The following is a 26833-nucleotide window of genomic DNA, read 5'->3' on the forward strand; positions in this document are numbered from 1 at the left end:
CTTTTATATATATAGATGAGGGGGTTAGTGGGTATATATTTCTTAACAGTACCAGGTAGGATTCAGTGAGGTTACGGTGGGTTTTTACTGTTAATAATATTTCCTGAGAAGTACAATGTGCCATTCATTGAACTCCTCCCTGAGCATGGATCATGTTATTTTTCAACACCAAGGCCATGGGGCAGGTTATATTATTGTCTCCATTTCAAATCTGAGGAAACCGAAGCTCAATGAGGAGAAACCACTTGCTTGGGGACACCCAGCTGGTGAGGGGTGCAGCTGGGATTTGGACCATGTCTGTCAGACTCAGCGATAAGGTACCAGCTAGCTCTGTGCTGGGCATCTAGTAGATTTCAATAAATGGTTGGGCAATTGTTATTGATACTGATTTCCATGAAGAAGGATGGTGATCATTACCATTAGTGGCTCCCCTGACTTTGTTAGCACCTGAGGGCAGGGTCCACCTCTGGCTCATCTTTGCAGGCTCACCTGTGTAGCACCTGGCAGTGCTGCTGGACATGGGCTGAATGCCGCTGCTGAGTGTCTGCAGAGATGGAACATCTGTGAGAGCTACTGCATCACAGCACACTCATCACCTTTTACACAGGTCCAGTGATTTCACCCACAAAAATACCCAGTTTATGGGAAGGAAATGAGCCCTGTTAGATAGTTGTGCTGAGTAATTAATGCTAATTACATTACTTTCTTTTAGTGGTGTGATTTCTTTCAGAAAGATAGGGTAGCGGAATGAGTTAAAAGTCCAGGCTTTGGGCTGGGCTTGGTGTGGCTCAGTGATTGAGCATTGACTTATGAACCAGGAGGTCATGGTTCAATTTCCAGTCAGGGCACATGCCCGAGTTGCAGGCTCCCAATCAATGATTCTCTCTCATCATTGATGGTTCTTTCTTTCTCTTTCTCTCTCTCTCTCTCTCTCTCTCTCTCTCTCTCTCCCTTCATCTCTGAAATATATATATATATTTATATATAAAGTATATATAAAGTATATATATATATATATATAAAGTATAGGCTTTGGGTTTGATTCTTGGCTAGCTATTTATTATCAGTGCAACTTTGACCAAATCACTTAACCTCTCTGAACCTCAGTATTTTCATCAGTAAAATGGGAATAACAATAGCACCTATCTTAGAGGTTTTGGTAGAGCATTAAATAAGACACTGACTATGAAATACTTAGTAAAGCACCTAGCCCAACATTTTGAATCAATGTTAGTGATCACCATTCTAAATCCAGGTCACTCTTTTTTCCAATTCTCCATTTCCCCTCCAAACAAGAATGAAGCCACGATAATAATAGCTTTCACAAGAATGTGGAAAATTTGGCATGAAGGGTTAGGTAACCTGCCCACAGTCACATAGCTGAGACCTGGTCCCAGCACTGTGGCTTCTGATTCTATGCTCTGGTCCATAGCGCCATACTGCTTCTATGCAGCAATTAAGCTAATCCAAGCCTCTCTTGTTTTCTTATTAGTGAGAATGTAGAGTTTCTGGGCTGCATCCCATTATTACAGGTAAGTAGCTATATGACAATCCTTCCCAGATTCTTCCTGATCATTAAGTAAGAAGTAGAGTGGATTTTCCCACTTGGGAGAAGTGTATCAAATTAGATTTCACTGAACAGTGGTGTGCAATCAATTCAGTGCTCAGGTTACTCAGCATCTATAATAATACAAACATACTATGCTAATTAGACCGGAGGTCCATCCGGACATCTTTCCAGACGACCTTCTGGATGAAGCGGGGGCACGAGGAAAGCCCAGGTCCGGGGTGCCAGAGGGAAGCCCAGGTTCCGAGTGCCAGAGGGAAGCTGGTGCCGGCAGCCAGGGGAAGGAAGGCCTACTCTTGCATGAATTTCATGCATTGGGCCTCTAGTTAGATCTAATTGGCAAGTAAGCTCAGGCACAGTATTCAAGAGCTAAACCAGCGAGCCAGCCAATGACCTATTGTCACTTAGTCCTTAGAGGGCCATTAAAAAATACATCCTTGCCCTGGCTGGGTGGCTCAGTTGGTTGGAGCATTATCCTATACACCAAGAGGTTCTGGATTTGATTCCTTGATAGGGCATATACCTAGGTTGTGGGTTTGATTCTTGGCACAAAAATCAATAAAAATCAATAAAAAACATCCTTGGGTGAGGATTAAAAAACAAGACCATCCTTGTGTCCTAGCTACCCATTTAAGTTCCCATGAAATCAGAACTTTCCAGGATTTCTCCCACTTTGATGGAGCATCACTGTCTCACTGCCAAACTCCAGCCACCACCCAATCATCCAATTTTGGAACTCCTACCAGTTCTAGAAGTTTCACCAACTGAATGTTACTTGCAATTCCTGAGAACTCTGCCTTCAGTTCTGCCACTCTGGGTCTCCTCTGGATCAGCTGGGTGAAAAAGAACTAGAGGACTGCTGAGGGAGAAGGGGTCTTAGACACCACTTCTCAGCACATGGTGATGCCAGAAAGCGTGGTGACCTATATGACACAGGCGGCAACTTTGTGTCAAAGTCGGTGCAGCACGAGGAGCTCCTTCTGCAAAGCTCTTTCTCCAGCCCCCGTCGTGTCCCCGGCTCCCGCACTGTTTGCTGTGTTCCCTGCCAGCATACTCTCACCCTCCAGCTCACGAGGACCCAGCTTCCTGGTCTGGGAGGAGAGTCTCTAAGCATCCCAGACTGTGATTATAATTTTGCTTCCTCCCAACTCACATATCTTCAGGGAGCCTAGCAAAATTGAATTTCTGGGTCAGCGCTGGCCTTTGCCATCTATGATTTAATTAACCCTGAGAGAAGCTAAGCCTTTTCTCAGAAAGGAAAAACAAGAGAAATGGGAGACAAGCTCCCACTCAGCACTACATAACTGTCTCCCGGACTGTGACCTCGGGCATGGGGTTCTGAGACAGGCAGACAGACAGGAGCTGCTTTTGAGGAGGCTACTTTTCCAGGTGTTGGCTCTTGAAGAACTGATCACTCTGGGCCCAGCACTTGCATGTTTCCAGCGAGCTTTTCTCCGGGGCTCTACGATGTCAAGGGACACGTCTACATTAGTCCCCACTTTCACACCAGCACCTGGCAAACAGGATGGGCTCCAAGTATGGAACAATATGGCTGCTGTTCTAAGTTTATTCTGGGCCTTAAAAATGCTTCAGGTGTTCAGATAAAAATCCAAACATCTGTCCCTGGCCTAAAATCCTCCCCGGGCTCTTGGAGAAGGCCTGCAAGTCCTGGTTGTCTGGCCCTCTTGGCTCTTTAGACTCTTCCTGTAGCACGCTTCCCCTCGCTGACTCAACTCCAGTCACATTGCTCTCCTCTCTGGTTCAGGAACACATCAAGCCCCTTCCTACCTCAAAGCCTTTGCACCTACAGTTCCCTGGGCCTAAAATGCTTCTCCTAGCTCTTCCAGTGGCTGGTTCCTTCTCTTCCTTCAGGTATCAACTCACGCATTCCCGACTGTGGGCAGCTTCCCTGGCCGATCGAGTACTCTCCAGCTCCATTAAATTTTAGTGCAACAGCCTTTTCATTTCTTTCAGAACAAAAATACAATCTTCCATTATCTTATATATTGATGTATGTGTTTGCTATTGCCCATGTCCTTTACTAGAATGTACGTGCCATGAGGCTATGGCTTGACCTGTGGAATTCCTGGTTGTAGCCCCAGCAATAGTGAGAAACAAGCAGAGTATCATTCCTTACATGCAAATTTCAAAGGAGCTACTCAGGAAAGACATCGTTTGCATTTCAACCATTGCAAGGCCCAACACACAGAAAATGGTTTTTATCAGGTAGTTGTATTGAGAAAGGAAGTACCATTAGGAAGATGATACACGAGGCAGGGAACTGGAGGCCACAACTTCCTTTTTCTGACTTTAATTGACTTAATGGAACTGCATTTCTACGAATAAGTGGGTTAATAAGCTGAGCCCATTCTGAGTTGTGCCATTAGGACAAATAATATATTTCACAGAACATACTTGTGCTTTGCTCTTTTTAAACAAATACGGTCTCATTAGATAAGATGCCATTGAAAAATGCCAGGACTATAGCAAGATTTACCAGTTAAGGTATTTTTTATTTTTATCCCTCAGAAAGTGGCAGCAAACATTGATTGTTTTTGAATTTCTGACAATAATGAAATCCACGCATCATGAAGCCATGCTTATCATGGAATAGTGAACTTGTTACATAATCAAATGCCAAATGACATCCTTGCTTTCAACTTAGGAGAATATAATTTCAGATAAGTCAGCAAAATATTGGGCTGCTAACTCCAATTGCCTTTCTCTTCAGCCAAATGACCTACTTTTCTCTGGTATTTAAAGGTCAGGGCATGCTTCTTTAGAGGGTAACTTACACTGTGCAAATCCACGGGAGAGAGTCTTGGAGCGCACCTTCCACTCAAGGACTACGCCAGGTTTTCTTACATCAATTTCCCCAACGTAATTTGCATACCATCCTCCCAATCTTTGCCATCTCCACATAGCAACACAAGACACTTTCATGATTTGTTAATCATATCTGGTAACACCTGTGCTATTATTTACTTAATATATTTTATTTAAATTAATTCACCTTTTAAATGTTAATATATTTCTTTAGAAAAGAAAACCATGTCGCTGCTGCCACCGACAAAGGGGCACCACCAGCCATGAATGGAGGCAACACAACCCCAGCCTGCTATTTCCCTTTATCTCACTTGTTCCTTTGCTACTGCCTGTTCTTTACTGAATGGACGCTCCATGAGGCCACGGCTCGGCCTGTGGTATTCATGGCCGTAGTCCCAGCATTCGTCAGAAACAAGTGGAGCATTGCCTGCACACCTGTTGAGAGAATGCAGGTGCCTATCCTTCCTATCATACCTCACATCTAAATTTCGTGTTTCCATTTTAACCATACCAAGGACCAGCACAGAAAACGTTTTTGATCAAATGAGAGCTGAACAATGCTATTAAATTCTAACTGCAGGTGTCAAAGATTTACTAGAACCAAATCAAAACATTCTCCTTGACTTGGTCAGAACTTAAGAAGAAATGGGCAAAAAGTAACTTCCTTATCACGTGATTGTTACTCAATGCCATGTTGGTAACACCTAACACAGTCTCTGTTTTCAGCAGAGGTGAGAGTGCAACCCTTTGAGAGACGTTGCCTTGTGGCAAGAAGAGTCCTCTGCTCTATTTCAAAGGAGCTGGACAAAACGATCTGGGTTTTTGAATCCACCAGCCTTTCCCTTCTCCATCGCCATGCCTTCCTGACATTGGTCACCTAAAACGTGATTTCAGCTACGCCAGCTTCCACCCCCAATGGTTTCCCATAAGAGGCAGAAACAATGTGGAGCAAATGTAGGCAATATTTTTTAAAACAAATAGAAATCTTAAAAACTTTTGATCATATATTCTCCTGGCTTTCTATATTAAAAACCCAGGATATATAGTCTGCTTGAAAATAGCCCACATGTTGTAAGGAGATTGATAAAATGAAGGATGAGTTAGGGCTACACACACACCATTTTTTTCCCAAACAAAAAGTATAATTAACTTATGAACACTGCATTCTTATGTGCAGCTGATCCACCATAACCATGCCAGAGAGGGCCCTGGCTCCAAGTGGAGAAACATTGATAAAGGAGGTGAAGGAAAGTTCACCCTCTATTACTGGGTTTGTACGATATAGACCAGCATTTCCAATGAATGCCAATAGGTGTTAGTTAAAAAAAGATTGGGAAATGTATTGATAAATCAATTTATTTACTCTTAGAAATCTTCAAAATCTTCAAAGCTTTTGAAATGACAACATACACCATGAAAAGCTCACTATGACAGGGAGATGTAATGTCATAGCTCCCAATCTTACTAGTACTTGACCAAAGTGCCACTCTCCCTGCCACTGTTTTCCTTAGCGTATTCTATATATTAAAGTTCCAAAAGTCCACTCTTGGACAAGCTGGGTTATGTAATGTACTCCTGGATTGATGACTGTACTTGGAAAAAAAAGACAAAAGCCAATTTCTTGTAGATACATGATAGGATAGATGTTTGTGTTCCAGTTGTTGGGTGAAACACTTGGTAGTAGCATCAGTAGAATTTATGAGTAATAAATAAAACTGGCTTGGGTGCATTTTTAGTTTTAGAATGACTAAATAAGTATGGGCATCAGCTGGCTGTAAGAAGGGCCAAGGACAAGGTTCGGAAGAAGAATAGGGCAGGAAAAAAGCTAAACTTGCCAGGCGATGAAAGAATTTTTAGAACAGATGAAAGCTAACTCTCCAAAGGATACTTTTTGAGATAATCAAAATCAAATAGCAGAGATGACAGCTGGAGATCACTAATGGGAGAAGCTGTAAGTAGAAGAGGGGATGAAAGGAGAAGAAATATAAGCTTCAAAGAAAAGAAATGATGGAGAGGATTCTCTAAATGAGGGAGGGAGGAAGAAAATGCAGCTGCACAAACAAGCTCATCTATCCTCCAGATAGAACTGGTGGTGGAGGCAGATTACCAGAACGGAGCTATGACAAAGAAAAGACAAAGAAGACACACAGGAAAAGAACTGTGGATTTAGATGGGAGATGAGTAGAGGTTATAAGGAGAATTCATACAGAAAGGATAAAGGAAAAGACAGAAAGAAGAAAGAGCATTGGCAGATTTCAAACTCTGGGTATATTTCTTCGGGATACTAGGAAATGGCAAACACAGGCAATCATACTTCTTCCATTTGCATGGCAGACATTATAAGTAGATCATTGCACTATTTTCCTCTGAATACAAATTTGACTTCAGAACCATTCTCAACACAACGCTCTAGGTATCCACTGTGGACAGATTTGACTTGCATTCCTACTATATTGAGAAACCAACCAGCCAACTAACCAGCCAGCCAAACAATCAACCAACCAACCTCCCCTCAGTGGGGTTTTGGTAATACCCACTCACTGATTGAAGAGGAATAAAAAAATTATACACCAGCTAGAAAAGCAAAATGTTTCAGTGTGAGATGTTTCTTTATACAGACATAATGATGTACATGTATGGATATGAGTGAATATATCTGTGAAATATGAGTATTTCAAGTAGGTGGACCCAAGTATTCTATATTAATTTATAATTTGAAACTTGGTTTTAAACATTCCCAAGTGCATGAAATTCAGCTCATTATTTACCTTGGCAACTGACATCTTTAAACCCAGTAAGATGATATGAATTACATTTTGAGTTAAAATACCACATATAAAGCAACAGCCTGTTAGAATAATCAGAGCCTTTTCCTTCCTTATTTCACTTGTGACACTATATTGGGCCAAACATCTTAAAAGGTTGGCAGAAATACCCAGTATATGGCACTTTTAAAAAATTGATTTCAGAGAGGAAGGGAGAGGGAGAGAGAGATAGAAGCATCAATGATGAGAAAGAATCATTGATTGGCTGCTTCCTGCACGCCCCACATTGGGGATTGAGCTTGCAACCTGGGCATGTGCCGTGACTGGGAATCGAACCATGACCTCCTGGTTCACTAATTCATATGCTCAACCACTTACCCATGCCAGGATATATGGCACTTTTTAAAAGCACATGTAAATAACGCAGCATGATATAATAGCATTGATAATGACCAGGCCATGGCAACAGTGGGGGAAATGTTGGGATTTCATCAATAATGGTTTTTTAAAAATTGCATTCATTTACAGCTTGAAACTAAGTTTTAAAAAGGGAGGAAGGGTGGCGAGTGACAAGTTGCACGGGTTTCCATCTCCTTCTGCAGATGCTCATTAATTTCACGCAGCTTCTGAGCATCTGAGGCCTTTGCCTATTCATGCAAAGAAACACTTGAAGGCATACAATGCCCTCATATTTTCTCCAGTCTGGGAAACATTCAGTGCTTTCTTCGAACTATTTTGTTTGAACATCCTGGCAAGTTATTCATGTTCTGCTAAATAGCGCATAATACTGTGAGGGAGGAGAGGCAGTAGGCTGCTGTTCGGAGTTTCTCCTTCTATGACTTTCTTTATGAATGAACAACAATAAGAAAAGATTCTCATTAGCCTAAGCTGGCTTAATTGAGATAGAAAAGAAAGAGAGAGAGGCATTGGTTAGGCAGAGAAGAGAGCAGCGATCTCTCAAGAATCCTTGAGCTCTAAGAGTTGTTGACTCAAATGAATTCATCATCATCACTCATGTTTCTCCAGGCTTTTTCCCTCATGGCCGGACAAGGTCCTTCATTGTGAGTCCCCTTCCTGCCTCACTGGCAGCTTAGGCATACCTTATTCTCAGCCCACCAGCTCCACTGGCCTTTCAATTCCTCCTTGCCACAGGGCCTTTGCACAAGCTGAATCTTCCTGGAATCCACTTTCCATTCCCACTGCCCTTGCTCAACTTTTATAATATTAGTCCAACTGGCTTGTAACTCCTAAGGAAAACCTACTCTGTCTCCACAAACTGGTTTAGGCACTCTTTTCTCCTCAGCGTTTATAACTATTTGTAGTTATCAATTTGTTTGATTATTTTTCTGTTGCCCACACTCAAGTGTAAGCATTGTAGGGCTATAACAGTGACTATTTGAGAGTTTGACAAATATGCACAGACCATAGGAATAATGTATTAGGTTTAACGTAACAGACTGCTTTGCTAATATATTTATAACTGTGGCACATAATGATCTTGGAAAAAAATTGTTTCTATAATAAACCAAATATTATTTAGAAAATATAATAAAACAAAGTTATGTCCAACTGTCCTGCACACCACACTGAAGGATGGAAGTCGTGACTCTCTGCCTCCAGAGAAGAGGTTGTTACTCTAATTTCCTTCTGTTCTCTGCTTTAGAGGAACTTGAACACGGGTTATGGCTGCCAAATAAAATGTAATCAAGTCATCTTGTTTAACAAATAAACCAAGTATACGCTTTCTAGAATTTTCCATGGAAACCGGACTTTGCAGCCCGTGATCACAGCCTTGTGGGCAATAAATGCTGGAGAAACAAAACTTACGTGGGCTTAGACGCCTCGGCCTGGTCCGTCTGTAGTTTCTCTCCCCCTTCCACCTCCATTGTGCAGTACACAATGCGATTGGGAGCCAAGGATTTGAGGCCTTGCACTTCCATGATCACCACCTGGAAACAATCACACACAGTGGGAGTTATTGCCAAAGACCATGGGCAGAGCCGTCCAGAGGAAATATATGAATGAGAAGAAGTTACCGAAAAGCCAGCACATACCTGATGGCTTCCACTAGGTTTCTGCCAGCCACGCTGGGACCAGTCTAGCATGAAGATGTAATTCTTACTGTGCAGCTTATTGCCTCCCAGATGGAAAGACAAGTCTCACTAATTCATCTGCTCACGGGGGCCAGACAGGTAATGTGAAATGGCTACTCTTTTCTATGTTAGTCACAGGATCTGTTTCCATTTCCACAAAGAAATCCGCTATCTCCCATTTCTTTAAAAATAATCTAGGTTTTAATTCAGCACTTGGCAGAGACACAGGCCCGTGAGTTTGCATTAGCCTTTATAGTAAGACTAAAGGCCCAGTGCATGAAATTCGTGCATGGGGGGGGGGGGGGGGTTGGGAGGGGAGTGGTCCCTCAGCCTGGCCTGCAACAATGCCAGCATCCCTTGCCCCGGCCTCCGGCCCATGGTCCCTTCCCTGCACTCCCTCCATGTGGCCAGTGTGCGGACGCTAGGCTCGCATTGCCAGGGCAATGCCACCAGCGTCCCACCTCAGCCACTATGGGCACCGCCATCTTTGTTGCAGAGTGACAGTTAATTTACATATTACTCTTTTATTAGATAGGATAAGCGATGATGGAAGTGCTAAGATTAAGGGCAAGTAGCATTAAGCACTACAGTCAGAGACGAGAGGGAGTAGTGGGACTGTGGCAACTGGAGAGCACACTCCATCTAAGTGGAGCAGTTGATAGTTGTCATAGCCCTTGTGGCCTTGTCTTTCCCTGGCCCACTGTTGCCAGATACTCTCATTTTTCCTACCAGAAAATGGAAATCTGAATCAGAATCCAAGTCAGATATCTGATTTTGAAATTTTGATAATAATTCAAAAAGGGGGGAATAAAATACCCAAACTTTGTGCAGGACAACATTGCTGGGTCAAACCAAAAACATGTCTGTGGCTGCATACACTGTTCTACTTGGAAGGAAAAGGCTAGTGTATTGATTTACAAGTCCTTCCACTTCCCACCTCTACCCTCAAACTCATCAGTCACCTGCTGTTATTCTCCTAGTCACTGGTACGCCCTGTCACCTATCAGAGAGGAGGGAGGGAATGAGGCGAGGGCAGAGACACTGGTGTAAGAATCTAAAACAAATGGCATGCATCAGAGATCTAGAATGAGTAATGTATATTGAAAAAATCAATTATACTCTCGACGAGGTAATGACATTACACAAGGAAGGGATGTAGGCATGCAAACACGTACACTTCTGTATGGGCTTGATTCCAGGAAGTACAATAAGGCTGGCATTGAGACAGGATTCACAAGTTAGTTTTGCTGCTAATTAGCCCAGTGGCTCTTAAACTTAGTGTGACTATAAATCACCTGGAGGGCTTGTGACACCAGAGACTACTGAGCTGCACCACCAGTTTCTGATAAGTAGGTCTGGGGTGGGGCCAAAGACTTTTAAAAATATATAGATTGTTTTTAATGATTTCAGTGAGGAAGGGAGAGGGAGAGAGAGATAGAAACATCAATGATGAGAGAAAATCATCGGTCGTCTGTCTCCTGCATGCCCGGCACTGGGGATTGAGCTTGCACCCTGGGCATATGCCCTGACCAGGAATTGAACCGTGACCTCCTGGTTCATAGGTCGATGCTCAACCATTGAGCCATGCTGGCTGGGCAAGACTTTTTATTTTTAACAATTTTCCTGGTGATGCTAATGTGTTGTTGCTGATCCAGGAGTCATACTCTAAGAACCATTGTACTTCTCATGTGATGTTGGGCAAGTGACTTGTTCTGGAAGTCACTCCACTTTTCTTTTCATATACCTGAGCCTCAGTTTCCTCATCTGTAAAGTGGGCACATGTGCCCTCTCTTGCTGTGGCTTTTGTGTGAGGTCCAAATGATGTATGGAATTGAAAAATTTTACATGAGGAAGAATCATAGAAATGAGAAGAAATGGTAGGCACAGGAGAAAGAACACACGTTTTGGAATTTAAAAGGTCTGAGTTCAAATCCCGAATCTGCATCTTCAATAGCTGTGCAATCATTTATAAGCTCCTTAACCTCTCTGAGGCTTTGTTTCCTCATCTGCAAATGCCTCCAAAGATTGTTGTGAGGATCACTGAGTGGATAGTGGCAGAGCCCCGTCCACAGTGGCATTCTTTAAGTTCCTACAGTTTTCATCAGAGCTCCCCCTGCCCACGGCCATGCCACTCGGCCTCCCGGACCTCGGTTCTCTTGCTGCAGTTAACTGCTCTCTGGTGTCCCTTCCAGCAGATAATTCTATAATTACATGAAATCTGTCTTGTTCCAACCTGAAAACTCAAACCCAGCCTTCCCTAATGAGATGACAGCCGTTCTCCCTCTTCTTGCCTCCTGTCTTTATGTCCCCAAACATGCTCACAAATAGATAAACAATGATTTTTGCTGGCCGTTTCGGTGTGATGTGCGATTTTGTGTTCTGATTTAAAAGCCTTGGGGAGCCCTGGGGCGCTTTATTCTGTGCTTGTAATTACGGTTAAAGCCTGTTTGAAGCATGTACGCATGTGAGGATGGCTGGGGACTCGCCTACATTGGCATTTCAGCTAATCAGCTGTATAATATTGTCTACTAGTAAAGAATCAGAAAATTACAGATTTAAAAGCTTCATGTAAATCAATAAAGCACGTTTTCTCCTCTCTGTAGAACAAGAAGCAGCCGGGAATAAATTGCCACCTCTAATTGGCAATAATCAAATTCAAAGACACCTAAGAAAAAGCGTGCAGTGCCTCAGGTAGTGGTATTAAAAAAGAAAGAAAGGAAGTTTCTGTGAAATTACACTGATGACATTTTTCACACAACAAATGGTCTATATTTAACCGAATACTGCTTCTTTTGACAGCAAAATGCATGTCGGAAATACTGTAATGTGGCTATCTCAACCCAAACTGAGCACAGGCGAATTACCTGAGGTTAATTCACAGCAAGCCTTAATGATGTTCCAAATTAATTCAGTTTTTACACATTCTAATTACATCTACAGAAATTTGATCTATTCTCTTGGTCTCCCTAAATCTAGGGCCATCATAAAATCCTGGGGGGTAGAGCTGTAATAAGATATGAATGGGTCTCAAACTTGGGAGTGCATAGAAGTACCTGGGTAGCTCATTAACATGCACATTCCTGGCTTGCATTCACCTAGAGATGCTTTTTTCTGATAACTTTATTGAGGCATAGTTTATATATCATATAATGAACCCATTTTAAGAGTATAAGCAATGATTTTAGCAAATTTACTACGTTGTGCAGCCATCATCATAAATTAGCTTTAGGTCCCTCATGTCCGTGTCCACCCGCTGCCTCAGGAAACACTAATTTCTTTTCTGTTTCGGGAGACCTGCCTTTTCTGGACATTTCATATCAATGAACTCAAACAACATATGGTTGCTTGTATCTGGCTTATTTCACTAAGCATGAATGTCTTTGAGGTTCGATAAATCAAAGCATGCCCTGCCAGTGTGGCTCAATGATTGAACATGGACCATGAACCAGGTCATGGTTTGATTCCTGGTCAGGGCACACACCCAGGTTGTGGGCTCCATGCCCAGTAGGGGGCATGCAGGAGGCAGCCGGTCAATGATTCTCTATCATCATTCATGTTTCTAACTCTCTTTCCCTCTTCCTTCCTCTCTCTGAAATCAATAAAATCATATATTTTTTAAATATCAAAGCATATATCAGTAGTTTATTCCCTTGAATTGCTGAACAGTATTCCCTTGTCTGGATGTACAAAACTTGACCCATTCCCCAGGTGATACACATTTAGACTGTTTCTGTTTGGCTCTTATGAATGATGCTGCTGTAAACTGTTGTGAGCATGTTTCTGTGGGATGTGCTTTCAGTTCTCTGGGGTAGATATCTAGGAGTAGAGTCACTGGACATACCTTGGTTTTATGTTTAACTTTTTGAGAAAACACCAAACTATTTCCAAAGTGACTGCACCACTTTAAATTCCCACCCCCTAGAGATTTGGGTCAAAAGGGTCTGCAGTCTGAACCAGCTTCTGGGAAATTCTGATGAAGCTGGATCAGATATGTCAGAACAGCAAACAGCGGAGTAGAAGGTATGGAGAAGTGTAATGACATACCAAGCATTCTACTGGAATTCTGGCCCAACTGGGTTTTTCCTTTGGGTTGTGAGGTAAACTAAAAAGGCTCCACGGAGCCAACAGGAGAGATGGTGGGAAAGACAATTTACAACTCACCACAAAATGATGCTCGATTGCTTCTCTCATAACTTCAACCCAGGTTGCCCAGACTTTAAACTTTCTAAATTGCATAGCTCTTTACAAAATCCTTGATCACTGGCTTAAGACAGTACAAGTAATGTGAGATGGGATCTAGGAAGTGGTTCTTAAGGCTGCATTTCCTTGAGAAGAGCATGGGCTCCCGGGGGCAGGGAATGGCTTGCTGATGAGCCGGCCCGAGCTCAGCAAGCTGTGCTTTTAGGAACTGCTCCTGGGGCACAAGGAACACGCAAGCTGATTAGAGGCCTCTGATCACCGCGTGCTGCTTGCGGGGCCAGGAGACTGTCAGGGGGCGAGAGCTTTTTACCTCCAAGGAGAAAGCCAGCACGACGTCTGACTTGGAGAGCTGGTTCTCACTCTCCTCGCCCAGGTCGATGATGGAAGCGTTGTGGCTGCGCTTGAGCTTCTGAAGCTTGAACTCGCCGCCCTTGGACACTGGCATGCTCTCTAAGTTGGCCATGAGCAGGTTGACGGACGACTTCAGCTCCTCAATGTACATGTTTTCCATTTCTTTGGATACAAACTTGGGGAATTTGCGTTCCTTGCAGAGAAAAAGCAAAATATGAACAGAGGAGTAAATAGGGAGGGATTTACATAGGTTTACATCTTAAAGCCCAGAGTTAGGATAGTAGCCACCACCCAGGAGCTTAGCACCACCCGGGTGCTAGAAAAATGTTCAGTCTAGTTGAGTAGACAGCTGCCGGCCTTCTAGTTATAATCCCTAATAGTTACAAACGGACATGAACATAGAGTAAGTAAGGGTTTATTATAGTTCTAGTCCCCCCATCCCCCCAATTTTCTCTGATTTGTGGAAAGAAAAATGGGGTAATATTTTTCAAGTCCGGATTCAGTTGAAACAGTTTTTCTTTTTAGAGAAGTGCAATCGGTTGTTTTTAATTATGTTGACAGAAAGACACCTTATTTCTGGATATTTATAGAAATGTTCTCACATAAATAATTCAAAAGGAGCTCATTTAAGATGTTTCAAACATAGCCTGTGGCTATTTTTGAAAGAATAGTTACTTTTCTAAAAAAAAATTGAAAAAATTAATGAAGCAATGTAAAGCATGAGTAATATTATTTAGAAAAGAATATAAAGCAATTCAGTATCAAAACAGACCATTTTTCACTTCCTTGCTTATGGATTCAGTTGTAACAGTAATATGCCTTAGTTGTGCGATTTATTTGTGTATTCATGCCTCTAAGGTTGTCCAGGTGCCTTGAATATACTTTGGATTTATCACCTTCTCAAATAATAAGTTCCTACTTGAAACATCAAATAGCCCTCCCTAGCCATGCTCTATAACTGATCAGGTGAGGGGCAAGACAAATCAGTTTGATAAATATTTTTTTTTGCCAGGAACAGAAAAATCCAATTTGAATTGGCTTGAATAATAAAAGGAATCTATTGGCTTGAAAATGTCCTGGGGTAGACCCAGCTGTAATCAGCACTCAGGTGACATCACCACAACTGAATGAGTTTTTACTCCAAATCTTGGTTTGGGTTCCTCTGGGTTGGCCCCATGCTCAATCTTGCTCCTCTTAATGTCACAAAAAGGTTGTTAAAGATCCAGACCTCACAACATCCCATCACAAAAGAAAGAGTGAATATCTCCTCTTGTAATGCCCATGGAAGATGAGAGTCTTTAATCTGAGAATTCTCTCCCCAAAAGTCTGACTTATGTATATACTGGGAACCAAAGGCCAGAAGCATGCTGTGCTGAATTGCTTAGGCATGAGTTATGTCCTTCATCCCTGAGGCTGGGGGTAGAACTCTACCTAGATCACAGGAATCTGAATAGGTTTGCCAGTTCTGGGTGACAAAAAATAATAGGTCTATTACATGGGCACCTGATTCAAAGTCAACCAATCAATACTATTAAAAGGCCAATGATCAACCAGATTTATTCTCTCAACAATTGAACTGAAAGATATTGAGTTTTCAGTGAGTGGTGGAGCTGAAACAGTAGATCATGTAGATTCATGAGTGGCTGCCATATTGGACCTGGTGGAAGCAGAATAAGATCCCTGGCAAAGAAGAGAGAGAAAGATGTAGAGAGAGAGGAAGAGAATGAGAGGAGGGGGAGGAAAGAGAAGAGTGGGGAATAAGCTGGCTAGAGTCACAGGAAAGGAGCTTTGACTTCCACTAGTGTAATTCCCACAAAGTCTAGTTATTCCTTTTGCATTCTAGTTCGAGAGTCTCTTATTTTGCTCTCAATAATTCCCCCTATCCCCTAGTTAGCTAGAAGGGTATGTCTTCTTTGTCACCATAAAGCTTCACTCAGATTCAAATAGTGGCTCCTTTATATAGACTTAGAGGTACATTTTTGCTGTCAGTCTTCTTCCTACAGAGACCGTCATAAGTATTTCCCTTTCCTCTGCCTCCCTAGGTAACTCTCAGCCATCTTGTCACCTTCCATATTTCAGCCTCAAAACTTAACTTTCCTGGGGTTGGGTCCTTTATTATACTTTTATTGTAATTCTTAGCTTACCTTCTTGGTAACACTTATTATAATTAATATTATAAAATTTACTTGTTCAATGTTTATATGTCCTTCTGGGCCACTAGGCAGGACCATACCTCTCTTGATACCTCTGTTGAATTCTTGATATCTAGAATGATGTTTGGCACACAGTAGATATTCAATACATATGAGCTGAATAAATGAATGATGGCTTGTCAAAATGTCCATGGTAAATACCAATGCAACTAAAAATCATCAGTGAGGAGCAGGTGAAGAGATGATGAACTAAATCTGGAAGAACACTGAGATTCTGCTTTTCCATGTCAATGACTAAAGGATCTGAAGCCAACCTAGCAGCTTTAGAGTACCGATTCCTTCTGGAACCTCTTGGTACAATTGTTTCCTGCTTTACGGTTGGGCTCAGCCCACTGTGTGGTGCTTTCTGAACATCCTGTGAGTGAATGTGAGGGGAGAAGCAGGATGGATAATCTGAAATGAGATGATAGACAGGTGAGCTCAACAGGAGCTAGTCATGACTCAATGCAAAGGTCTTATTTCTCTAAAATTTCTGCATGGTGGGCTTGATTTTCATCATTCTTGGATTCATCAGGGCACCTCAAAAACTTGGGTACCCTTTATGGAAGGATATGGAAATGTGAGGACTTGGCTGCTGGGCCATCATCACTTGGAAAACATGTAATGCCATCAACAGTGTTTCTGGTCCAATACTAGGCACAAGGTGATCGTGATGTAAGGATACAGACTGTTCTGGAGCTTGCAGCGAGTGGGGGGAAATATCTATGAGGAAGCATCAAAGCTGATGTGGTAATGGAAGTCTCTGAGGTGTGAATGCTTCCTGAGAGAATTAGGGTGGCTTCCAGAGGAGGTGACCCTTGGGCTAAGAATCTGATCGACAAAGAAGAGCTTTCCACCAAGCTGAGTTGGTTGAGACAGGGCCACTGCTATTTTCTCCTTTCCATGGGAAACATAGTGGGCAACCATGAACCTCAGAAGGTATACATAACTGTAAGTGGTCACAAAATATTTTCCCATTTCCTTTTGAAGATGGCCTCTTGTGAGAGCAAAGGGGAAAATGAGGTAGATTAATTCATAGTCTCTAAGGCTATGTTAAAGGAGGCCAAACAGCAAAGGTTACATCCTAACAGCCTGAGGGCTGTTAGACTGACCTCTCTCTTTTCTCTTCATATTGGAGCACAAACCTCATAACTACCTGGGATTCTTGGACAGCTGGGTAAGTGGTATCTTTGATTTCTACTGGCAACTGCTGGCCTTCGAGTCGCCATGGAGATAGCGAAAAAGCCATCATGTCTACGAAGTGTGTGCTTTCCTGCTAATCAACCTTGAGAGACCTTACCATCAAGTGCAGATCCTTTTATTTTTTTTATTTTTTATTTTTTTAAATATATTTTATTGATTTTTTACAGAGAGGAAGGGAGAGAGATAGAGAGTCAGAAACATCGATGAGAGAGAAACATCGATCAGCTGCCTCCTGCACACTCCCCACTGGGGATGTGGCCGCAACCCAGGTACATGCCCTTGACCGGAATCGAACCCGGGACCCTTCAGTCCGCAGGCCGACGCTCTATCCACTGAGCCAAACCGGTTTCGGCAAGTGCAGATCCTTTTATCACAAGCATCTTCCGAGACTACTCAAGGCCTTTTAACGCTACAGTCTAGCAGTTTGGGAAGAAGACCCAGTGGTCACTGACAAGATCACTGGGGCCTGGAGTTAGCGTCCACCAAACTTTTATGCAGCAGAATATTGGAAAAATCCAAAGAATGACACTCCTCTCAGAAGTTGGACAGTCCTTGATGGCATCGTAAAACAGGCACATGAAACGGAAGTGTGCAAGGGACAACAAGGTCATTTTTCTGCCCTGAGTACTTAAGCCTTGAGAAGAAATAGCATCATGTCGACCTAAGCTGAGGTTCTTGAGGGGAGTTTTGAGCAGCAGACCCATCACAAACACATTTCAAACCTGAAGTTGTGCCCAAATAAGGGAAACAGAGTCATCCACCTCGATTGTACTTTCCCACGCGTAAGAGTAAATTAGCCTCGACGAAAGGATTGCTTTTTCACTCTGCGCTATAAAAGACAGAGCATACGGGTGAACAGGCTTCCAGGGAAAATGTTAACTGGACATTCATTTTTGTTTTGGGCTGATAACATTCCTCAGTGGGGAGGCCTCTCAGGACAGTTCCCACAGGCGAGTGTGTGCTCGGCAACATGGAGGGATTTGGGGAACATCTTGAAAAATGGCATTTGAAAGTGCTAACAGCTGTCGGCCATTTGCTTTGCTTTTCTGCCTTTGCATTTTTGCCCACAGAGGATGAAGTGGGTACGTGTGAAAGCTAATGAGTGTACTCCACTCTAGCGGATCCTGAGACCCCAAAGGCTCAAATGACATGTCCTGATGGACAATCAGAAGAAAGGAAGTGGCAGAAGAACACTTCGTAGACGTGGGAACTCACCAACAGTGGTGCAGTCATTCAATTCCATCTCTAAAGCGCGTCCTGTCATGTGTTGGGTAGTATGGTTGCTGCTGGGGACAAAGGAGTCAGCAGAGAGGCAATGGTATGGGGGGCCATGGCAGAAAACAACCAATCAGACACCGTGTGACAATGAGGTAACAGAGGATGTGCGGGGTACAAAAGCCACCAGGGAACCATATCCCGTCCACATCAGCAAAAATGATTTCACCTCCTTTGAATCTTGGGTCTGCTACTTACTAGCTGTGTGACTTTAGATAGCTTTCTCAATCTGTCTGAAATTTAGTTTCCACATTAAAAATGGGGATATAACAAATCTCATAAAGTTATTGTGAAGACTAAGAAATAATAACTTTAATTCCTTTGACCACTGACTGTGTGCATGTGTGTAAGTCCATATATATATATATATATATATATATATATATATATATATAACTAGAGGCCCAGTGCACAAAAATTTGTACACTCGGGGCGGGGAGGGGGGGTCCCTCAGCCCTGCCTGTGCCCTCTCGCAGTCTGGGACCCCTTGGGAGATAACGACCTGCTGGCTTAGGCCTGCTCCTGGGTGGCAGAGGGCAGGCCCAATCCCTAGGTGCAGCCCCTGGTCGGGCTCAGAGCAGGGCTGATTGGGGAGTTGGGGCGCCGCCCCCTGTCATGCACAGAGCAGGGCGGATTGGGAGGTTGGGATGCCACCCTCAGTCACGCTCAGGGTGGGGCCGATTGGGGGGTTGGGGCACCGCCCCCTGTCACACTCAAGGCAGGGTCGATGGGGAGGTTGCGGCGCCACGCCCTGTCACGCACAGAGCAGGGCGGATCAGGGGGTTGGGGCGCTGCCACTGTTACACTCAGGGCAGGGCCGATGGGAGGTTATGGCTCTACCCTGTCACACACAGAGCAGGGCCTGTGGGGGGTGGGGGGGGTTGGGGCACTGCCCCCTTTCACGCTGATCCAGTGCCAGGAGGCCTCTCGGCTCCACTGATCCCGGTGCTGGGAGGCATATTACCCTTTTACTATATAGGATAGAGGCCTGGGGGCCGGCTGGTTAGCCCTGAAGGGTGTCCTGGATCAGGGTGGGGGTCCCCACTGGGGTGCCTGGCCAGCCTGGATGAGGGGATGATGGCTGTTTGCAGCTGGTCACACACCCTTCAGGGTGGGGGTCCCCACTGGGGTGCCTGGCCAGTCTGGGTGAGGGGCTGAGGGCTGCTTTCAGGCTGGCGGTTGTTGACTGAAGCTCCCAACCGCTCCTTTTTTTCTCTTTTTTTTATTTTATTCTGGGCCAGCTTTAGCTCTGGCTCTAGCTCTGAGGCTTCCGCTGGTGAAAGCAGGTATCTGGTTTGTTTGCGTTTTATAATCAAAACAATGTATAACTCCAGCTCTGAGATCTGGGCCGGCTGAAAGCTGGTTTCTGGGGTTTTGTTTAGCTTCTATATTTGTTAGAATGTTTCAAACTGCCAGCTCAGAGGCCGGCAAGTCAGGCGGGGAGTGTTGGAGTCTGCAGTCACTGGAGCAAGCAAGCCTCATGTTCGCTTCCAGCTGCCTGGCTGCTGGCCGCCATCTTGGCTGACAGTTAATTTGCAAAAGGATATGCTGATTAGCCAATGGGAAGGGTAGCGGTCGTACGCTAATTACCATGTTTCTCTTTTATTAGTGTAGATCATGTATCCATATATGTATACATATACACATATAGTCATACTCATATATATATTCACATACACATACACATATGCACATATACATATGAACATATGTATATATACATGCACATATACATATATACATACATAAAAGCATATACACATATGCAAATACACATATACATATATGCATATCCATATACATCAGGCACCATGCTACCACCAACAACGCCAACAACAATACCACTAATAATGATGGTGACTATAGTAAAGGTCATGATACTAGTTGGCATTTACTGAGTGGCAACTGTACTGGGCACTAGTCTAAGCAATTTACATGTTACCTTATTTAATTTGTCAAACAGCCCATTGAGGCTAGTACTACTATTTATTTCTACTTTCTGGAGGAAAATGAGGCTTAGAAGTTAAAAAATTCATTAGTAGAATTGCATTTGAAACCCAGAGACTATGTTCTTAGCTACCACACAGTAGGGCAGAGCTGAGGTAGCATGATGGGGCTCTCAGCACGGTGACCCTCCATGCATCGCCTCACGTCCCAGCATTTAGCACAGAGCTGTGACAGCTTGTCCTCCACAGCAGTGGCCGCTCCACTATTACCAGTGAATGTGGGTAGTGGGCAGGGGTGTGGCCGCTCCACTATTACCAGTGAATGTGGGTGGTGGGCAGGGGTGTGGCCACTCCACTATTACCAGTGAATGTGGGTGGTGGGCAGGGGTGTGGCCACTCCACTATTACCAGTGAATGTGGATGGTGGGCAGGGGTGAATTAAGGGGTGGGGGAGAGGGTGTTAAGAAAGAAAACGAAGGTCTTGGCAGTAAAGGTACCACAGTTTCCTGGGTTGGCTTCTTTACTGAAATCTTTCTTTGAGTGGCTTGGTCTTACTTCCTCAGCTTTTATGAATTGGTTGGACATCCCGTCACTGGAATAAACTTCAGACGACCTCTTGGCATTTAGACTTTTCCTTAAACTCAGATCTCTCTGGGTTCTTAGCTCCCCGACAAAGGCCAGGGTCAGGGAGATGCTCCCTGTACAATTCTTTCAGGAAAAACACTGAGCTTAGCCCCTCCGTGCTCACGGATACTGTGCCACTTCCTGACGCAGGGTGGATGCCGGGTACAGCAAAATTAATGTATTTGCTGGGGGCAGCATCTTTCTCTGGTAGGAGCGGAATCCATTGTCTGATTTTGGCAATGTATGAAGCAGAAATTTTCCATCAGGGAAATGTTTGGGTATTATTTCCTTCCTGGGGGCATAGTCTCATCAATGTTTGCAACAGGACCATGGAATGAGATGGAAATTTTGCTCTGCAGAGAATAGGGGTCTAAATGGCAACTTCACATTTAAATGATAGCCTGCAAAAACAATGCTATTTTGCATCCAGACCTCTGCCACTAATACTACAGAAGCTGTATTGTTTGTCTTATCTAATTAGCCCAAGAGTTTCGGAATTTTACCCTAAAATGTGGCCAAAAGGACCGACAAATATCATAGCAGCCCCGATGCACAACCTGCCTGTTTAAGCTCCAGTGTCATTTACTGATCACACAGTTTAAATAACTTAGACTTAATCCGAGGGTGAAATTTGGGGACCCTTTATTATCAACCTGAGAGGATTTGGGAAAATGTTTGAATAGGGATTAAGAAGTCTTTTCTACCAGATTAAAAAAAAATACATTTAGAGCTCATGGAAGTTTGCAGGCAGCATATGACTGGTGTTCACAGTGCGGGTGAGGGCAGCGGTTCCTGTCTGATAATTCGTGGGGCGCTGGTGTGATTGAATTGATAGGTACTGTGTCAGGACTGTGGGTAGAGGAAAGCCACCTTGCACTTGCCTCCCTTCTCTCCTAAGAAGAAAAGGCAAACATGTGTCTTTCATACGTGTGTGATGATGAGAATGCTGGGGGCAGGACAACCTTGGGTCCTACAACCTCCTTTCCAGATTCCAAAGAAATCAAAGTAGAAAGGACTCAGAATTCCAGGAGCCAGTTCTGCCTGCTGCTGTGGCTTCATTTGGCCTCTGGATAAACGGAGGAGAATACACAGCTAAGTTTAGTGGAAGAGAGAAAGCAGTTTCCTGGAGGGGCAACCCCTAGGGAGAGGGGACCTGGGGCAGGCCTGTCCTGGCATAGCTTCCTGTTGTCACCTGACTGCTCAGAAGAGGAGCATGACACTTGGCATTAAAGCACTCAGCTTCCTCCCTACCAGCTGAGCAAGCTTGGACACATCACAAACTCCTCAATGTGCCGAAAGTGGGGGAATTACTGTAACTCCCAGGACTGTTTGTCCCAGGTCAAAAGCTACTCTCAAGTATAGGTGAAATCACACAGCCTGACACATTTAATAAAGGACTGGCTACCAGAGAGAGAGAGAGAGAGGTCAGGATGAGGTAAGGTGAAGGTCTGGGTGAAGGGCATGTTGGAGCCGTGGCCTGGGGTGATGAGGAGAATGAGGGTCTGCATTTGGGAAGGCTTATCATAATGGTGATGTATGCACAGTGGTTAAGACTGCAGATTCTGGTCATCGGCTGACCTTGGCCAAGTCCTCTGCTATCTCTGCTCAGCCTCCTCTATGAAATGGGGATAATGATAGCATCCTTTTCATAAGGTTATTGGAGGCTATTAAATACAAAATGCTTAGAAGAAAGTCTGATACATAGTAAATACCATGTAAGTCATAGTTATTTATTTGGGGCATATCTTGAGGTGTCTCCCAATTCATAATGACCACTTCACCCACAGCCTGTCCTCTCAGGTACCACTCTCACTTTCAGTGGTATTTCCAGCATCCATGTGTTTGGTGAGGCCCTCATTCTCTTTCCACAGTGGATTATTAATGGCTCCAGGGGTTGGCCCTTGAACAAAGTCAGCCAATCAGAGGCCTGCCTCTTGAAATTATGACATTGAAGGTGGTAGTAAGAAGAGGGGAAAGGGAGATAGGGAGAAGATTTGAGAGAGAGGTTGATTGGCTAAATGATTTCCTATTTGGCCACACTGGAAACATGGAGAGCTGTGTAGCAGCATGTTCCCATCTGAGAAGCAAAGAAGGCTGGTTTGCAGAGAAAGAAGGAATGATGAACGGGACACACAGACCTAATAGATGAGGGAAGTCCTGACCACTTGGCAGGCCCTGGTTCCAGTTCCTTTCTGAGTTTTGGCTGCATCTTGCCCATGAGCTCTGTGAGACATTCCTAAATCCCTAGAGTTAATCCACTCTTGTTACATAAGCTTCCTCTAGTTGGTGCCTCTAACTTTCAATCAAAATGCTCTACCCATTTTTAATTCAGAGAACAGAGTGAATTATATGGATGATATCCTCATCCAGGAATTTCTGGTTATGAAATATACAGGAGCTGATGTTCAGCCATATGGGGTGAGCTGCACACCCTCGCTAAAATCCAGTGGGATGCCGGAGATAGGAAAATCGGGGCGTGCTGAAAGAGAGCAGGGTGCCCGTTTCAGTATCTCTTCATGAATTAGCCAATATCTGAGATCTTGATATTTCATTCAATGTTTAGTAGATGAGCTTGTTTAAGGCAAAAACAGAATGTATTTTTCTTGGAATCCAACTAAACTGAGGGAAAAGCAGTTCCGCAGCTGAGTCACAGAATAAGTAGATCCAGGGACTTGACCATTCTGAAAATTTCAGTATAGTCCCTGTCTCGGCTTCTTTTCTATGTTGGCCTCACTCTCCCCTCTTCTTGTCCCCACATAAGAGAATTAAAAATAGCTGCAGACATCTTCCTACCCCTGAAAGGCACAGCCCTGTTGGCATGTAGTCCATAGCCCAGGGAAAGGACTCATTGGTTTAGTTGCATTGGGCAGGCATCCAGTGCTGAACCAATTACCATGGCCAGGGCAGGCTGAGAAATGTGACTGGTTCCACTTAGATGAAGAGCTCACTTCCAGGACCAACTAACTCTGCCAAGGGGCCACTGGCATGAATGAGCCCTGAAGAGGGCAGTCTGTTCCGAGAAGAATAGGAGATAGTAGTGGGCAGATTTTCATACAAATCCTCTGTACCCTAAACGGTTGGGGGGCCTTCCATCTACTTTGAAATTATACTCCATGCTCTATAACTAATGACCAAGATTCGCTTTAATTGCCTATTTCCGTGGTCGGCAAACTGCAGCTCGCGAGCCACATGCAGCTCTTTGGCCCCTTGAGTGTGGCTCTTCCTAAGCCTTAGGAGTACCCTAATTAAGTTAATAACAATGTACCTACCTATATAGTTTAACTTTAAAAAATGTGGCTCTCAAAAGAAATTTCAATCATTGTACTGTTGATATTTGGCTCTGTTGACTAATGAGTTTGCCGACCACTGGCCTATTTCATTAGCTAAGAAAGTCTAATTCTAAGTTGTTAATAATATTCTACTTGGTATCAGAATATATGATGGTATGGGCTGGAGAGAGTTCTTCGATCTACTGTTCAGAGATGAGCAACTTGGATCACTATATGACTGTTGTTCATCCATGGTCTTTTAAACATTAAAATTAGCTTACACTAGGTTCTGAAACTATCATGTTAAACCTCAAAGTAACAAAACAAAACAACTAAAATAAAGGTGCCATGATCTTGTTTTTGAAGTGTGTATGTGTGTGTGTGATTTTCTTTAAATGGGATAAATAGTTAGTTTGGGGTGTAATTGTGACCTAAAGGCAGGGAATGGAGCAAATGACCTCCATTTTCAACATAATTTGTTGTGGAGACACTGAGTTTGCAGAAGTAAATTCTAAAGCCTTATTGATATTTACTCCCATGTTAAGCAGGGTTTTCAAACATAAGAGCCTTTTATACTACCTTTAGCCAAATCCATAACTGCATACTATTTTTAACCACCAGACTGACTGTACTATAAACTTTGAAGGTGTCCAAAAACAAGATACAAAACATTTCAATAAAACTGCTTGAGCACAAATGGGCTTTGCATGCTTCTTGGAATCTCTCTTCAGTTTCTCTTCCAGTAGAATTCCTTTCCTTGTGTCCACGTCCTAAGATATTTATTTCCATAAAGAGAAAGGTTGAATGCCAAGCTCCACTCTCTGCCCATCCTCCCTCCCTCTCCCACAGCTCCTACCCTCACATGCACACATGCCTGTCACTACCATAGAACCAGCAAGATAGGTTATTTAATATTTTGGTATTTTGTTTTTCATAGATGTTTTCTGTATTAATTATGAGTGTAAAATATTGCATTAAAATATTATATATTTTTATGAATGCATTTGTCTCCTACTTTTAAATTTTGTTCCTGGGCCGAGTACCTCACCCTTTTCCCAACTCAGATTTGAGTTAAGGGTGCAGTGTAGCCTCTTAACAGTTCCTCAGTCTGAATTTCCCATCTCTAAACAAGAGTGATAACTGCAATGTCCTCATAAGGCAGCTTTGAGAATGGAATGAGATAGTACATGTAAAGCACTTACTATGCTTGACACAGAGTCAGCAATCAATACACACTGCTAGCATATCTACTGCTAATGATAACACAAATGGCAGGGATAGGGATAATACTTAGGCAAACAGTCATCAATAGTAAGATATAACCCCAATCCTGGGAAAACCCAACCTACTGGGATGCTCAGACACGTAAACGGATCACCACCATTCAATGCACTGTTGTAATAAAGGTTCATACGTGGCATGAATAAAGCACAAAAGTAGGAAGAACCAACTGCTAAGCTCTTAGCGAGGGGTTTTAAGTTGAGTACTGGAGGCTGAGTCGGAGGAGAGAAGAAAGGTCATTCCAGGTTGAAACACCAGTGGTTACCAAGGCAATAAGGCTGGGAAAGGCCTGGAATATTCAGAGGGAGACATTCTCCGTAGTTGGAATGGGGATTTCTGGTGGAAAAGATGTGGGAGGTGATGCTAATAAGGAAGGATATAATCCATGAATTAAGACCCTTGGACATCATTCTAAAGAGGTAATGTTTTGTTTTGGGGACAATAGGGGGTGCTGTGGAATGATTTTTGAGGCCCTGTTTTGAGATGTTCATATATAAATTTTATAATGGCAACTGCATGAAGAACGGACAGGAGAGGGGGAGAAACTGGAGGCAAGGATACCCATTAGGAGGCCATTTTTAAGATTCAGGAATAGAAGATGAGGGTCTGAATCAAAGTGCTAGCTGTGGTGCTAGAAAGCAGTACAAGATCGGGGCCACATTTAGGAGGCGGAGACAATGAGCTGGGTGGGTGGTTGAGTGGGGAGTGCTGTGGGGAGGAAAGAGAAGTTGAGAATGATTAGGAGGTTTCATCCATAATACCTGGTGGAGAATAGTGAGGGGGATAAATGTAGGTGTATGTATGTGGTCAGAAGAAGAAGAATGGAGTCAGAGTTTGAAGATATTCCATTTGAAATACCAGGGTACTGTCCAGGTTGAAATGTTCACTAGCCAGTGGAAATAGCAATCTGGGACTCAGCAGAAAGGTGAGGCTGGAGTTTGGGATAGAATAGAGTCTGGGAAATACATGTGCTAAGTCTGGGAGAGTTGCCCTGAGAAAGGAGGGTGGAGGCCCAGAGTGATCATCCTCAGTTTTATCTTTTGATGACTCTTCATAATGTGTCTTCCCATGGGGGACTCTGGCCTGGTCTCCCAGCAAATGTCCCCAGTCTCCTTACCCTGGCTATTTGGTCTGCCATCTGGAGTCGTCCATCCAGCTCCCGTCGGATCTGTGCTGCCTGCTCATCCGGATTGTCCAGCTGCGAGAAATACAAACATGGAGACTTTCAGTCTGTGTCACAA

The 26833-nt window shown here is 43.6% G+C and overlaps 1 protein-coding gene across 13 annotated transcripts in view; it reads right to left on the bottom strand.

Moving 5' to 3' along the window:
- The window catches only part of CADPS (calcium dependent secretion activator), a 455401-nt gene that overhangs the window by 227451 nt on the left and 201117 nt on the right, over positions 1-26833 (bottom strand). For all 13 annotated transcript variants that reach the window (XM_070390909.1, XM_070390912.1, XM_070390905.1 and 10 more), the window contains exons 4-6: positions 26710-26790; positions 13762-13995; positions 8986-9107 (exon numbers count right to left, since the gene is read on the bottom strand). In XM_070390909.1, the coding sequence (XP_070247010.1) occupies positions 8986-9107; positions 13762-13995; positions 26710-26790 (437 nt within the window). The remainder of the gene's footprint in view (positions 1-8985; positions 9108-13761; positions 13996-26709; positions 26791-26833) is intronic.

Source organism: Myotis yumanensis, unplaced genomic scaffold, assembly GCF_028538775.1.
Source record: "Myotis yumanensis isolate MYYU_CA2020_CCGP unplaced genomic scaffold, mMyoYum1.0.hap1 SCAF_14, whole genome shotgun sequence".
NCBI classification, from domain to species: domain Eukaryota; kingdom Metazoa; phylum Chordata; class Mammalia; order Chiroptera; family Vespertilionidae; genus Myotis; species Myotis yumanensis.